General features: G+C 29.4%; 1 protein-coding gene across 1 annotated transcript; it reads left to right on the top strand.

The window, feature by feature from the left end:
- Positions 1-7,079: 7,079 nt before the first annotated feature.
- Positions 7,080-11,289, top strand: LOC111014041 (patatin-like protein 2). The gene is made up of 7 exons (XM_022288642.2): positions 7,080-7,402; positions 8,346-8,527; positions 8,895-9,075; positions 9,190-9,354; positions 9,506-9,808; positions 10,670-10,848; positions 10,971-11,289. Exons 1-7 carry the CDS (start codon positions 7,271-7,273, stop codon positions 11,077-11,079), a joined length of 1,251 nt encoding a protein of 416 aa, XP_022144334.1. The 5' UTR covers positions 7,080-7,270; the 3' UTR covers positions 11,080-11,289.
- Positions 11,290-12,741: the final 1,452 nt, after the last annotated feature.

Below are 12,741 nucleotides of genomic sequence, written 5' to 3'. Positions count from 1 at the left end.
TTTCAAATTTTACACTTTTACTTTTAGATTTCTGCCCGTAGAATTGTTTTATAATACCGATTTTACTCTTATTTATTATATTTACTTTTATTGTAGTTATTTTTTTTTTGGAAATTTAAAAGATTTGAATCCCTAAATTGTAATCATATATATTCCTTTAATTATTGTGGTCACCATATAAAATTTCAACACTAATTGCTTTATTCACTCATTCAAAAAAAATTTATTTCCATGATTTACCATTATTATTAATGGAAAAAATATCTAATTTCATCTCTCTCTGGTGTAAATTCCCCTCGGTTGTTGGAAGCCATTTGATTCAACAGGTTCCTCTCCGTTCGAGCATTTTTTCCCATATATCCCATATATCCCAATATATCTCTATACACAAAAAAGAGTGTAAGGTAACCATTATAAGATATATCCCCATATATCCCTACACAAAAAAAAAGGAAATGCACAAATTTGTTATGATGCTTTGTATGCTAAGATCAAACTCACTATAAGATATATTCCCATATAATTCTATATTTACCACTATTGTAACAAGGTTTTCAACATTAGAATATATTAGGATATATTGGAATGCAAACTTTTCGATCGGGATAAACAAAGACGAACTGCTCCGGTGACGGAGAAAAATGGAGGTGGGGATCGGAGATGAAGGAGCAGACAAAAACGGAACAATGGTAGAATGGAAACGGACTGCTCGGCGATGGGAATGGACAACTCTGCGACGGATATGAAGCCTCTGAGATAGACGAAGCAGACGAATGGAGGATCAGACGAAAACGAGGTGAATCGTCGGAGAAGGTGCAAGCAGTCGGAAGAGTAATCCCGGCGAACGGAGAAGAAGACACGAACCGTCACTATTTTCAAATTTGAGGATATTTTTGGAGGTTTTCGAATTTAAGGGATTTGGAGATATTTCTAGATGTTTTGGTATTTTAGCTTCTTTTGGAAGGTATCATTAAGCAAATATATAGGATTCAAAATATAACCTTTCAATTAATGAACTCTAAAATTTAAAAATCAATTAATATTAATGTGTATATACAAAAGATAGTTTTGTAATTTAGGCAATGAATACCATCTTAATTAAATAAGTTTGTTTCATTACAAAAGTGTAAATTTCATACATTCCATTCTTTTATGTAATTATGATCTTTAAATAGTTCCTTAAGATAAATAAGGGCTAAATTTGTGATTTTAATTTAAAAATATTATTTGCTAGTATTCAAAGCATGTATATTTTTTAGCTTCGGTAATGTTCCGATACATTCCCCATGTTTACCAAATTTTAATGATGCAATTAATCTTGAAAAATGAAAATGAAAAGGTGATTTGAAGAAGTACTTTATAAGGCTTATTAGGGTCAGCTATCTCTTTCATTTATATGGGATATGGGACATGAAAGGGGTGATAATAATACTTTATTGAGAATTTTTAATTGAGGAATCAACTTAATTAACCTAAACATATTTCAATTAATTAGGGGTGTTCAAAAAACTCGATAACCCTACGAACCCAACCCAACCCAACCTTGGGTTGGGTTCAATTAAACCTCGGTTTGGGTTGGGTTGGAAAATTCTCAACCCGACCGGGTTGGGTCGGGTCTTGGGTTAGCCCTTTAAAAATTCGGATTGACCCAACCCAACCCGAATTAGACTTATTTAATAATATATATATATATATATATATATATTTATAATAAATATATAATATTTTTATTATCTTTAATCTCAACCCTTCCTTGAACTTTAATCTTAGCCATCCATTTTAGGGTTTTCACTCCTCTTTACTCACCTTCCTCCCTCCCTCATTTTGATTAATTTCATCCTCCATAGTTTTCTCTCCTCCATTGTTGTCTCCTCACCTAAGCTCCACGCTACACTCGTCGCCGCCCGTTATCCGCTACATCCGTCGCCGCCCCTGCGTCCCGTGGTCGTCGCCACCCCTGTGTCCTATCGCTGATCGTCGCCGTCGCCCCTGTGTCCTATCGCAGATCGCCGCTGCCGCCCCTGTGTCCCGTCTCGGCCCGTCACCATTTGCCGTCGCAGCTGCTGGTGTCTGCAGTAGCTACCATGTAATTTTTTTTCCTTTGAAACAGTAGCTGCCTTGTAATTTTTTGATATTTTTTTTATAACGTGACAACCCGATATCCAACCTGATCCAACCCGAAATTTTTGGGTTGGGTTGGGTTGACCATCAATCTTTAACCCGTCGGTTCCCCCATATGGCCAACCTGAAAATTCGGGTTGATCCCAAAAATACCCCTAACCCAACCCAACCCAACCCAACCCGTGAACACCCCTACAATTAATTAAGACAAATATCATCAATTAGAATGTTAGAGCTTGAGGTTTGAACATCCACTCCACATGTCAAAAAAAAAAAAAGTTAACAAGTAACAAAAGTGGGATGAACATTTGACCTAAAATAAGTTCGTATAAAATGGTTAAATTATATATGTTGCCACTATATTTTAAGAATTGTGTTTATTTAGAGCCTGTTTGGTTGGAAATTTGAATTCTGCTTTTTGTTTTCAAATTCATTGAATATAGGCAGGATTTGGGAGATTCATTTTTTAAAACTATTTTTGAATTATGTGATCCAAAATTCTGAAAATGATCTCTTTAGATTTTCAGATTCATAATTTGAAATTTTTAAGATGCAGAATTAGATTAAAAATGATAAAAAAAATTTATAAATATTTACTTCATATTATAAAATCATTTTATGTTTGTTAAAATTAAAACATGTAAAATATAATGTATTCTAAATTATATAACATTGTAAAATAATAATTATACAAAATACACAAAAAAATGTTAATAAATTAATTAATATAACTTTAGATTAAACTAAATATTTAGTTTGTAACTATTTTAAAGTTTACAAATACAATTCTGAATTTTATGTTGATTACCATCCAAATGCACCCTTAATTTTATCTTTGAAAATTTTCCGTTATACCTTAAATTACACTTGACCTTTCTCTAATTTAATCTATATTTTCTTAAATATTATTAAAATTGATTTCAATTACAGAATAAATAATATAGTTAAAAAAAATTTCCTTGAATCTAGCTTAGCGATAAAAATATCAAAATTTTCTTAAATTGAGCTATGTTCGTATTCATCTCGTATAGACTTGATTTTTTTTTTCAATGCATTTTTTATCGAGCTCCACTAAAATTAAAGTCATGACATTGATTAAAAAAACGGATAAGATTAGAATGTTTAGAAAATTCAAAAGGTTGTTCGTGGAGGCTTTTTTGTCGGAACGTTCGAATATGACAATAATAAAACATTTTAGAGCCGGCGGCTGTCAGATCCGCCTAAATAGCCGCCTTTCCTACATTTTAGGACTCCGAACTCATAGCTGTCCGAAAAAATAAAAAAATAAAAAATAAAAAAGTTCAAATACAATACGGCACAAACTTAATCTTTTCCATATGACTGGAGTTGACACTTCTAAATATTTAACCTTAAAATAAAATCTAATACTATTTTGGTATTATATTTTTTTAAGTTTATTTTAATGTTTCTACCTTTTATTCATTTTAGTTATGATACTTTAAAATGTTTATTTTAGTCTTTGTACATTTAGTTTCTTCTCTATTTACAAAATTTTAACACAAATTTAATATAAATTTATGACTATATTTTAAAAAAATTTGTGACTAAATTGTCATGTAAAATTGTGATGGAAAAAAATAAGATAAAATGAAAATGAAGGATAAAAATTGTCCAATTTTAAATGTACAATGACTGAAATAAACAAAGGTTGAAAGTACAAGAACATAAATAAACATTTTGTAACTGCATGGACAAAAGCAGAAAGTACCAGGACCAAAATAATATTTAAACCAAGAAAATAATAGCGGTCCTATTCCTTGAATTATTGAAGAGGTTCATATTTTCATAAATTAAAAGTTTTTGACCTATATATACTAGAGGCAATTGCATAAATGATAAGATAAAAATATGTATTTTTAAATATAACAATTATAAAATTTTTTGATACCATCTTAATATTCATAGATTTCAATTCTAAAACAAATTGGCAATGAAAGGAGTAGTTTATATATCTTATAAACCTTGTTAAGGTCCCCACATCTTTTCAATGTGGAATTATTAACACCTAGCACATCCCTCTCCTCCTATTTATAGAAAGAGTCCTTTTCAGTTCGATGTTATAAATGAATCGTGGGACGTTATATGTTGGGGCTGACTCAATATGGTCTACCTCCTCGACTTAGACGAATTGATCTAATCAGGTAGTGTTGGCTCGACCTGGTTGAATTGGGTCGGGTCGGGTGGTTCGACCCGATATCGACTTAACTTGCATCACTTCTTTTAGCTAACCTCACTTCAAATGAATCTAATTTCACCCCTAACATTCCTTCTTGTTATTTCGATTTTAATAATTACATTATATTTGGTTTCAATATTTTGTTACTTATTGGGACAGTAATATTGCAAATATGACAAAAACATTTAGTAAAATTAGTAAAATAGCAATCACATTTAGTTTTTTCAAATATAGCACTCGAAAAAAACGGTAATTTTAAAATGACAACTTTATTCAAATGATATACATTTTAAGATAATTTGTATGATATATTACTTATATGAGTATCTGATATTATTAATATAAGTTAAAAATTTTGTTTTATTTAAAAATTTTTAAAACAAGTGACATATTTTAGAATACATGAAAGATTGTTTTTTGGTTGCGACCCCCATTTTACTTCCTTATTTTGCTTTTGTTTCGCTTAGAGATTAAAGAAATAATTTCTTTTGGACGGTTACGTTGTAGCCTATCCTTTTAGATTCAAGTTTAATTTGAAGTGAAAAGCAAAAAGATAGTGCCCTGGATGGTTCGAGGAGACTAAGTCAACATTGACCAAAATCTTACGGTCAAATTCTGTTTGTTTTATAAATGAATTTAATATGTTACTTTAAAAATATAATATAGTGCACACGTATCATTTATCTATCTTTTTCTAGTCAAATCCACCAAATAATTGTCCAATTAATAGATACATAATATCCTTAATTATTTAGTTAAGAATATTACAGTAAATAAGATTACAATTAAAGTTCCGCAAATATTTAAAAATTTTAAAAATGTAAGGACTAAATAGATAATAATCATTAAAGTTTTAAATATAACTATTTTCTTGCTATCATTTTTGTTTTATTTTATATCTTTTCTAATGAAAAGAGGCATGCCTGAGTTCCAAAATTAAATGAAACAATTAAATTCTATAATAATTAATTATAAGTTACGATCATATTACCAAAACTAAGAAAGAATTAAAAATGACTTTTATCCAATTTTATTTACTTTACCAAAAATCCGATAAAATATAAAATAAATTGCTCAAGAGATTCTAATGATGTAGAATTTTGACAAAGTACAACTTGGGAAAAAAAAACTCGATCATTAACTTAAAATTGGAGTAATTGATACTAATTTGTCAAAATTCCACGAAATGAGTATGATATATTTCATAGTTTGGAGTTTAATCACTACAATAAAATTGAGTCAGTTCTCAATTGATCATATACATTCGTAACCGATATCAAATATCCAATTTTAAAAATTTTAAAGAACTAACGTTAAAGAGAAGCAGATTTTTCAAAATTGACATTATCGTGTCATCTGTCATCGTTTACAAATTGCCAACCGACATTAAATGACTAAATTGTTAATACACCTCTAATTATTATAAACTCTAGTAGAAATAGCATTCTATTATCTAGTTCCAAGCCACATCCAATAAAAGTTGATAGATAATTTTAAATAACCAATTAGCTTTTTATTTGCTTTAGCAAGTTTTCCCTATAATTTCCAAACTCTTTCTAGATGAGTATCATTTAACAATCAACAATTCGAGGAAAGTTGGGCCTTTTGGACTTCTTCAAAGTCTTGGAGGCATTAAGAAAATACATAATATTCAAAACTGAAGTTAATGATTTTGGAGTTTGGTCCACACTCCTTTTGAAGATGATATCAAAGGACTTTTTCATACCTAAACGATCGTTTGTACAACAAGTTACAAAGGAAGGAAACCAAACTTTGTAGGATCCCTAAACGTATTGGTATTAATGCTAATTAAAATGTGGATCTTCTTAAAGGCTATAATATCTTCAATACCTTTAATAAATATGTCTCGGATTTCTTCATACTTTCCTCTAATGAGTTTAGTGTTTAAGCTGGAGGATGATTTATTTATTTATTTTTTTCTTTTAAAGAGAAATTGATGTAGGTTTTGTAATTAGGTGTTTAAATTGTTGTTAGCGTACGCTTTGTAATCTAGCTTAGGTATTTTATTTTATTTTGTTAATTAAGTTATTAGTTAGTTACTATGGTTAATTTTATTTAACCATTTTTGCAATGAACTCCTTTTAACCCAAGAGCTAAGCCTATATATAAGAGTTAATGTGTTGGGAGGGATGTTTTAAAAATTTATTTTCACAAATGTCTAAAGTTTTCCAATTTTACACTTTTAGATTTCTAGCGGTAGGATTTTTTATAATACTGATTTTACCCTTATTTGTTAAATTTATATCTATTATTGTTAATTTTGTTTTTGTTGAAATCTAAAAGATTTAAATCCCTAAATTGTAGACATAATTTTTAATTATTGTGGGCCTCATACCAATTTTTTCCTTAATCCCTTAATTCACTCATTCATATATTAATGAGATTATACCTTATATTTATTGTATTAAAAAATTTAGGTCGAACGCGTAAATTATATTATAATATATTATATTCTAAGGAAAAATACACCCCACAAAAGAAAAGATGGTCAAAATAGGATCGTCTTTCATTTAATTTTCTCAAGCAAATGACCTAAAGCACGAAACGAGTTGAATATAATTACTTTGACATTTCTACAAAATGCTTAGTGGAACATGTGTTGAAGACTAAGTGGTTTTCAAATTTCCCTTTGATTTAGGGAACAAGTTATTAAATGTCCTAACTATGTCATTTTCCAAACCCAAAGCCAAAAGAATGGTTCAAGAGGGTGAATAAGATCTATAAATTAGCCCCACGGAAGTATCAAAAAACACACACAAAAACTCAAATAGTTTACAAAATATTTGCTTTGTCCCTTGGACAGCTCTCTCAAAAGATTTTGAATTCTTTCTTTCTAAAACGCCTTCTCCCTCCTTCCTTTACATACTTTTCGAGACCAAAAATTAGTTTTGCGTTCATACCCGCCTTCACATCTCTTTCAAATCATCGGTCATGGACGAAACAATTGTGCGCTTCCAACCCCCGACTTTTGGGAACCTTATTACAGTTTTGAGTATTGATGGAGGAGGAATTCGAGGGATTATTCCAGGAACTATACTTGATTTTTTGGAGTCTGAACTTCAGGTAATCCTATGTTGCATATGCATATTTAAAGATATATATGTAACATATACCATCGTGGTTTTGTGAAATTTATAGTTATGATTTATCTTTCAATTTCTTTTTACCATTCTATCCAACTGAATTGTTAATTTTTAGTATAAATTACTTAGTGGTGTGCGTTTATATATCATAAATTGCATCGTTAAAAAAACGATATGAACTGATAAAAGAGTACGCAACTAAATAAATTAAAAAAAAAAGTATTTTAAGCATTTTTGAAAATATAGGGGATTCGGTGAATATGATTCACAATATTTCCAAAATTATATCATGTAATATATTAAGCCAAAAGATAAATTAGAAAAGATAATTTAAGCATTTTTTAAAACATAGGGAATATGCTATATATATAATTTATAATTCTTTCGAGTAAATATATAATTTACAATTGCTTCTTATGCATGCAAATTATTATATGAAGTTAAATTAAAGAAGTTCTTCTCCTGACCAAAAAAAAAAATAATAATAATAATAAAATAAAATAAAAGTTCTCGGAGATGAGAGATTAAAAAAAAGCTCGTGGATCATTTAATGCCACGTACGATTGTTGCCTAGATTTTTATATTCATTAGTGATTCTCATGGTACATATACGTTTAAAAGAAAAAAAAAAGTTAGGTCAAATCTTGCTATCTAAAGGATTGAATAATTGAATTTAATAATTTGGTTCCTCAATAATTTTATGTATTTACAACATAAATAACAAATTGAATTATCAAAACCAAAACGTTGAATCCCAACCATATTGATTTAAGCACCTATATATAGAGTCTATTTTATGCTTGAAATGAGTTAATATATATGGTATATGGTACAATATTGTGATGCAAACTCAAAAGAAAATAAAAACAAAGAAAATAGGTGTGATGCTAATAACGATAAGATAAGATATTTTTATGGTATAGAAATTAGATGGCGAAGAGGCAAGAATTGCAGATTACTTTGATGTCATCGCTGGGACAAGCACGGGAGGACTAGTGACAGCCATGATATCTGCACCAAATGACAAGAATCGCCCATTGTTTTCTGCCAGAGATATTAAACAATTCTACCTTGATCATTGCCCGAAAATCTTCCCCCAAAACAGGTTTAATTCTAAAAATAACCGAAATAAACACCTTTTTCTTTTCTATTTAAATTATTAATTTGATTCATGTGTTTGGTCAAACCTCACAAATTGTCCCTACACAGTAGTCGTTATCATATTGAATATATCTTTTCCCATGTCACAATGAACTTTTTATCCGTTTTCTACTTCACTAAATTAGGTTGATGGACTATATTAGAATTTATGGTTGAGTAAAAGTAGAAAAAAAATTTTATGAGTAAAAAACAATCGGTAAAATTTAATCAAACTATAAATACCAATTTAAAATTAACCCAAAACTATAGGCACCAAACAAATAATTTAACCTTATCTGATGCGTTCCTTTGATATTTTACAATGGTATTAGGACATGGGCAATAGCAAAGATGTTGAAATTTTTGTCTGGTCCAAAATACGACGGTAAATATCTCCACAAACTTGTGAAGGAAAAGCTTGGAGACACCAAATTGCACCAAACGTTGACTAATGTGGTGATTCCCACGTTTGACATTAAGCTCCTTCAACCCACCATATTTTCCAGCTACGAGGTAATATCGTAATTAATTATTTGCTTTTCCTTTAATTCAATGCAATTATATTTTATTCATATGATTATTTTTTTTCAAAATCTAATTTTGATAAATTTGTGTTTAATTTCTCAGGTGAATAGTAATCCATCGTTGGATGCTTATTTGTCGGACATTTGCATATCTACCTCAGCCGCTCCCACTTATCTTCCGGCTCATTACTTCAAAACCGACGGCGGCGCCGCCGGAAAATTCAGGGAGTTTAACCTGATCGACGGCGGCGTTGCTGCCAACAATCCGGTGAGGAATAAGAAAGATCCGTCGAGTTCTGTAGTTATTGCACTTTGCTATTTTATGGGTTTCTAGTTAATCGTCTAATTTATAAAAAAAAAAGGAACAAAAAGAAAAAAAAGAGTTGTTTAAAATTTATTGGTTAAATAAAATTAAACAGACGTTGGTGGCAATTGGAGAGGTGACGAAGGAGGTGATAAGAGAAAATCCAGACTTTTTCGCAATAAAACCGATGGACTACAAAAGGTTTCTGGTCATATCGCTGGGTACCGGAGCTCCGAAGGCGGAAATGAAATACACGTCGGAGCATGCGGCGGAGTGGGGGATGTTGGACTGGTTGACCAGCGGCGGCTCCACTCCCATCATTGACGTCTTCTCCCAAGCAAGCTCCGATATGGTGGATCTCCACCTCTCTGTCGTTTTCCAAGCCCTCAACTCTCAACAAAACTACCTTCGTATTCAGGTTTTTAATTCTCAACCTAATTTACTTTCTAAAAACACATTATTTAGATGTAATTTTAAATTATGATCCGGACCAACTTAAGCTATAAGTGAGACAACAAATAATATATGTCATCTGGCTAGCTAATAATATTGAAAATAGGAAAGTAATAATATATATAGGTAATTAACAGAAACTCCATAATTAATAAGCCTCATAAATTCTTCTCAATTTTAATTAGCTTACCTCTACCAACTTTTGACTTTATCTTTTCCTTCCCAACTAAAACCTTTCAAATTTTCTTAAAAACTCAATTATTCATATAACCCCTAAAAACTATCTCAAACTTAGGCTGAGACCCTTCCATATTTTTTTCCCACAATTAAAACATTTTCAATTCTCTTAAAAAACTTATGCCATATAAACATAAATGTATAGGTTCCACTAATTTTAATTAATTCTTTTTATACCTCTCTAAATTTTCATCTCTTTGCTTAAATTAATCTAGCAACTTCAAAGTTCTAGATATTTTAGTTTTAATTTCTTTTATTTTTTAAATAAATTTATTTTATATTGTTCGATCTATAAATATTTGCTTACCTTATCGTATTAATATGAAGAATAAAAAATTAAAATTTTAGACGATATATTATATATATATATATATATATATATATATATATATATATATTAAAGTCTCCAATAAAAATTTTACCTAAGATACATATCGGTTGCTACTAATTGTCATCACCCATCATCCAATTTAAGTTCAAATATTAGTAGTCTTGCTGACGGGATTTTGGATTAGTTTCATGGTTTGTAATATTAAATTCAAGAAAAACAATTTTCAATTAATATTGGATATAATTTTTAAATGTGCAGGATGATACGTTGAGCGAAGTGGTATCTTCGGTGGATGTGGCTACAAAGAAGAATCTAGATGATCTTGTGAAGGTGGGAGAAGGGTTATTGAAGAAGCCAGTTTCGAGGATTAATTTAGAGACGGGAATCTTCGAGGCTTCTAATTCAAATTCTGAAACCAATGAACAAGCCCTTATAAGGCACAAATTAAATCCCTTCAACACATTTTTATTTATTTATTTAGTAAATAAAATTAAGTCTTCAGTTTTTGCTTAAATTTAACTCATAATTAACGATTGATTTGGTTCATCTCTTTATGCAGATTCGCCAGGTTGCTGTCTGAAGAGAGGCGGCTCCGCGATGCCAGGTCCCCTCATGGACGAGCTGGAAGCTTGAAATTACAAAGTGAATCTCACGTCAATGGAATTTAAATTGCCATTTTTCATAATTATTATTTGTAAATTTGTTTGTTGGTTTCATAATTATTAAGGATAATTTTATTTGTTTCATAAGATTTGTTCATTCAAGAAAATAAAAGAATCCCGCTACGTCAACGTTGGAATAATATCTTTGTGGGGTGGAGAATTAATAAATAGATACTATTGATTTTTGAAATGATAATAAATGTCTATGTTGTATTATATTCCGAGTCACTCATATTTTGAACAATATTATTTGGTCTGATTTTAATTAATTTTTATGTGTCATTTTTTGTTTAATTTTATCTAATGTTTCATATTACCAAGGCAATTTAGATTTTGTATTATTATTATTCTTTTAATTGACGTATTAATGTTATATATTATTTTTATGATTTTTTGTAAGTGAATGATCTACTTTATGTATTCAATTTAATTTTGAAAAATAGATTAAATTCAAGAACCGTTTCATAATGATTATTATCTATAAAATGAAGATGAACCACATATAAATTGTAATTTAATTTGGTTGGTGAACTCGAACCGCTTTACTTCTCCACATTCTTCATTCTTCTCTTTCAAAATTTGCAAAATGGAATTTGGCTTTCGATATTCTTTCAATGTGTGCCCTCTCCCATGGAATGAATGGATGCAATTGATTAGTTTAAAATACTCTAATTAGAAATGGTTTTCAAAACAATTTATTCTATATTTTACAATAGAAGTTTCGTGAAAATAATACATTTGGATAATTATTTTTTAAATTATTTTCTTATTGTTTTCTTTAATATATGATTATGAATGACATGAATTATAAAATGAAGGGAGTTATTTTCTGTATAACAACATTAATCTTTATATATATGTTATTAATTATTTTTTTTTTTTTAAATTACACTTGTCTACTAACAAATTTTCTATTTGGTTCTTCTACTTTTTAAAGGCACTCTGGAAATTGTGGCTGCCGAATATTTGAAAACCAAAGACAAATAAATTCTAAAATCATTTTTAATTAATAAAAAAGATTACTAAATCAGGAATTTTCAAATAAAGGGAGAAGATTGAAATTTACTATTGATTGACAGAATATCTCAACCCATTCAACTTAGGTTCAAATTTTCACAATTATGATTTTTGAAAAATAGAATACAAAAATTTATATGATAAAACTTTAATGGAGGTTGAGAAGGATGCGTTGAGTAAATGTTAGATAATTAAAATTAATTTTATTAACACCAACCTAAACATAATTCAACTAGTTCCGGCGTCATCTCTATATTTAGAATCAAAAAGTCGTAAGTTCGAATCCTCACATTTAGTTGTATTAAAAAAAATTAATTTATAAAAAGTTGCATAAATCGTCCTAAATTATGAGGGTTGTTATAATACACTGAACTTCCAATTCAATCAAATATCCTTATGACGAAGTGTTGCAATTAAATTTTTAAATATTACAAAACACACAAACTATTCTTGAATATATAAATATAATAATAATATATATTTATATAAAATAATAATATAAATGTATCCCAGAAAAATTTACCACGGTCAGATACCTCTCAAACCTCAAGAGAACTTTGGACATGACCAAAGTTTTGTGAGCGACTCTAAGGTGATAACTTTTTGTCAACTGTCATCCCACAACATGTCTGATAATCTCCAAGTGGACTC

Source organism: Momordica charantia (genome assembly GCF_013281855.1).
Source record: "Momordica charantia cultivar OHB3-1 chromosome 8 unlocalized genomic scaffold, Mcharantia_2.0 BLBB01000008.1, whole genome shotgun sequence".
Classification (NCBI taxonomy): Eukaryota; Viridiplantae; Streptophyta; class Magnoliopsida; order Cucurbitales; family Cucurbitaceae; genus Momordica; species Momordica charantia.
Note: the sequence above shows the minus strand (reverse complement) of the source record. Positions and strands in the feature narration are given on the sequence as shown.

Excerpts from the sequence above, each read along its gene's own strand:
- LOC111014041 (XM_022288642.2), top strand. The coding sequence starts at position 7,271 with ATGGACGAAACAATTGTGCGCTTCCAACCCCCGACTTTTGGGAACCTT. Across the intron at positions 7,403-8,345 it reads TTTTGGAGTCTGAACTTCAG|AAATTAGATGGCGAAGAGGC; the intron begins GTAATCCTATGT and ends TTTATGGTATAG. Across the intron at positions 8,528-8,894 it reads AAAATCTTCCCCCAAAACAG|GACATGGGCAATAGCAAAGA; the intron begins GTTTAATTCTAA and ends CAATGGTATTAG.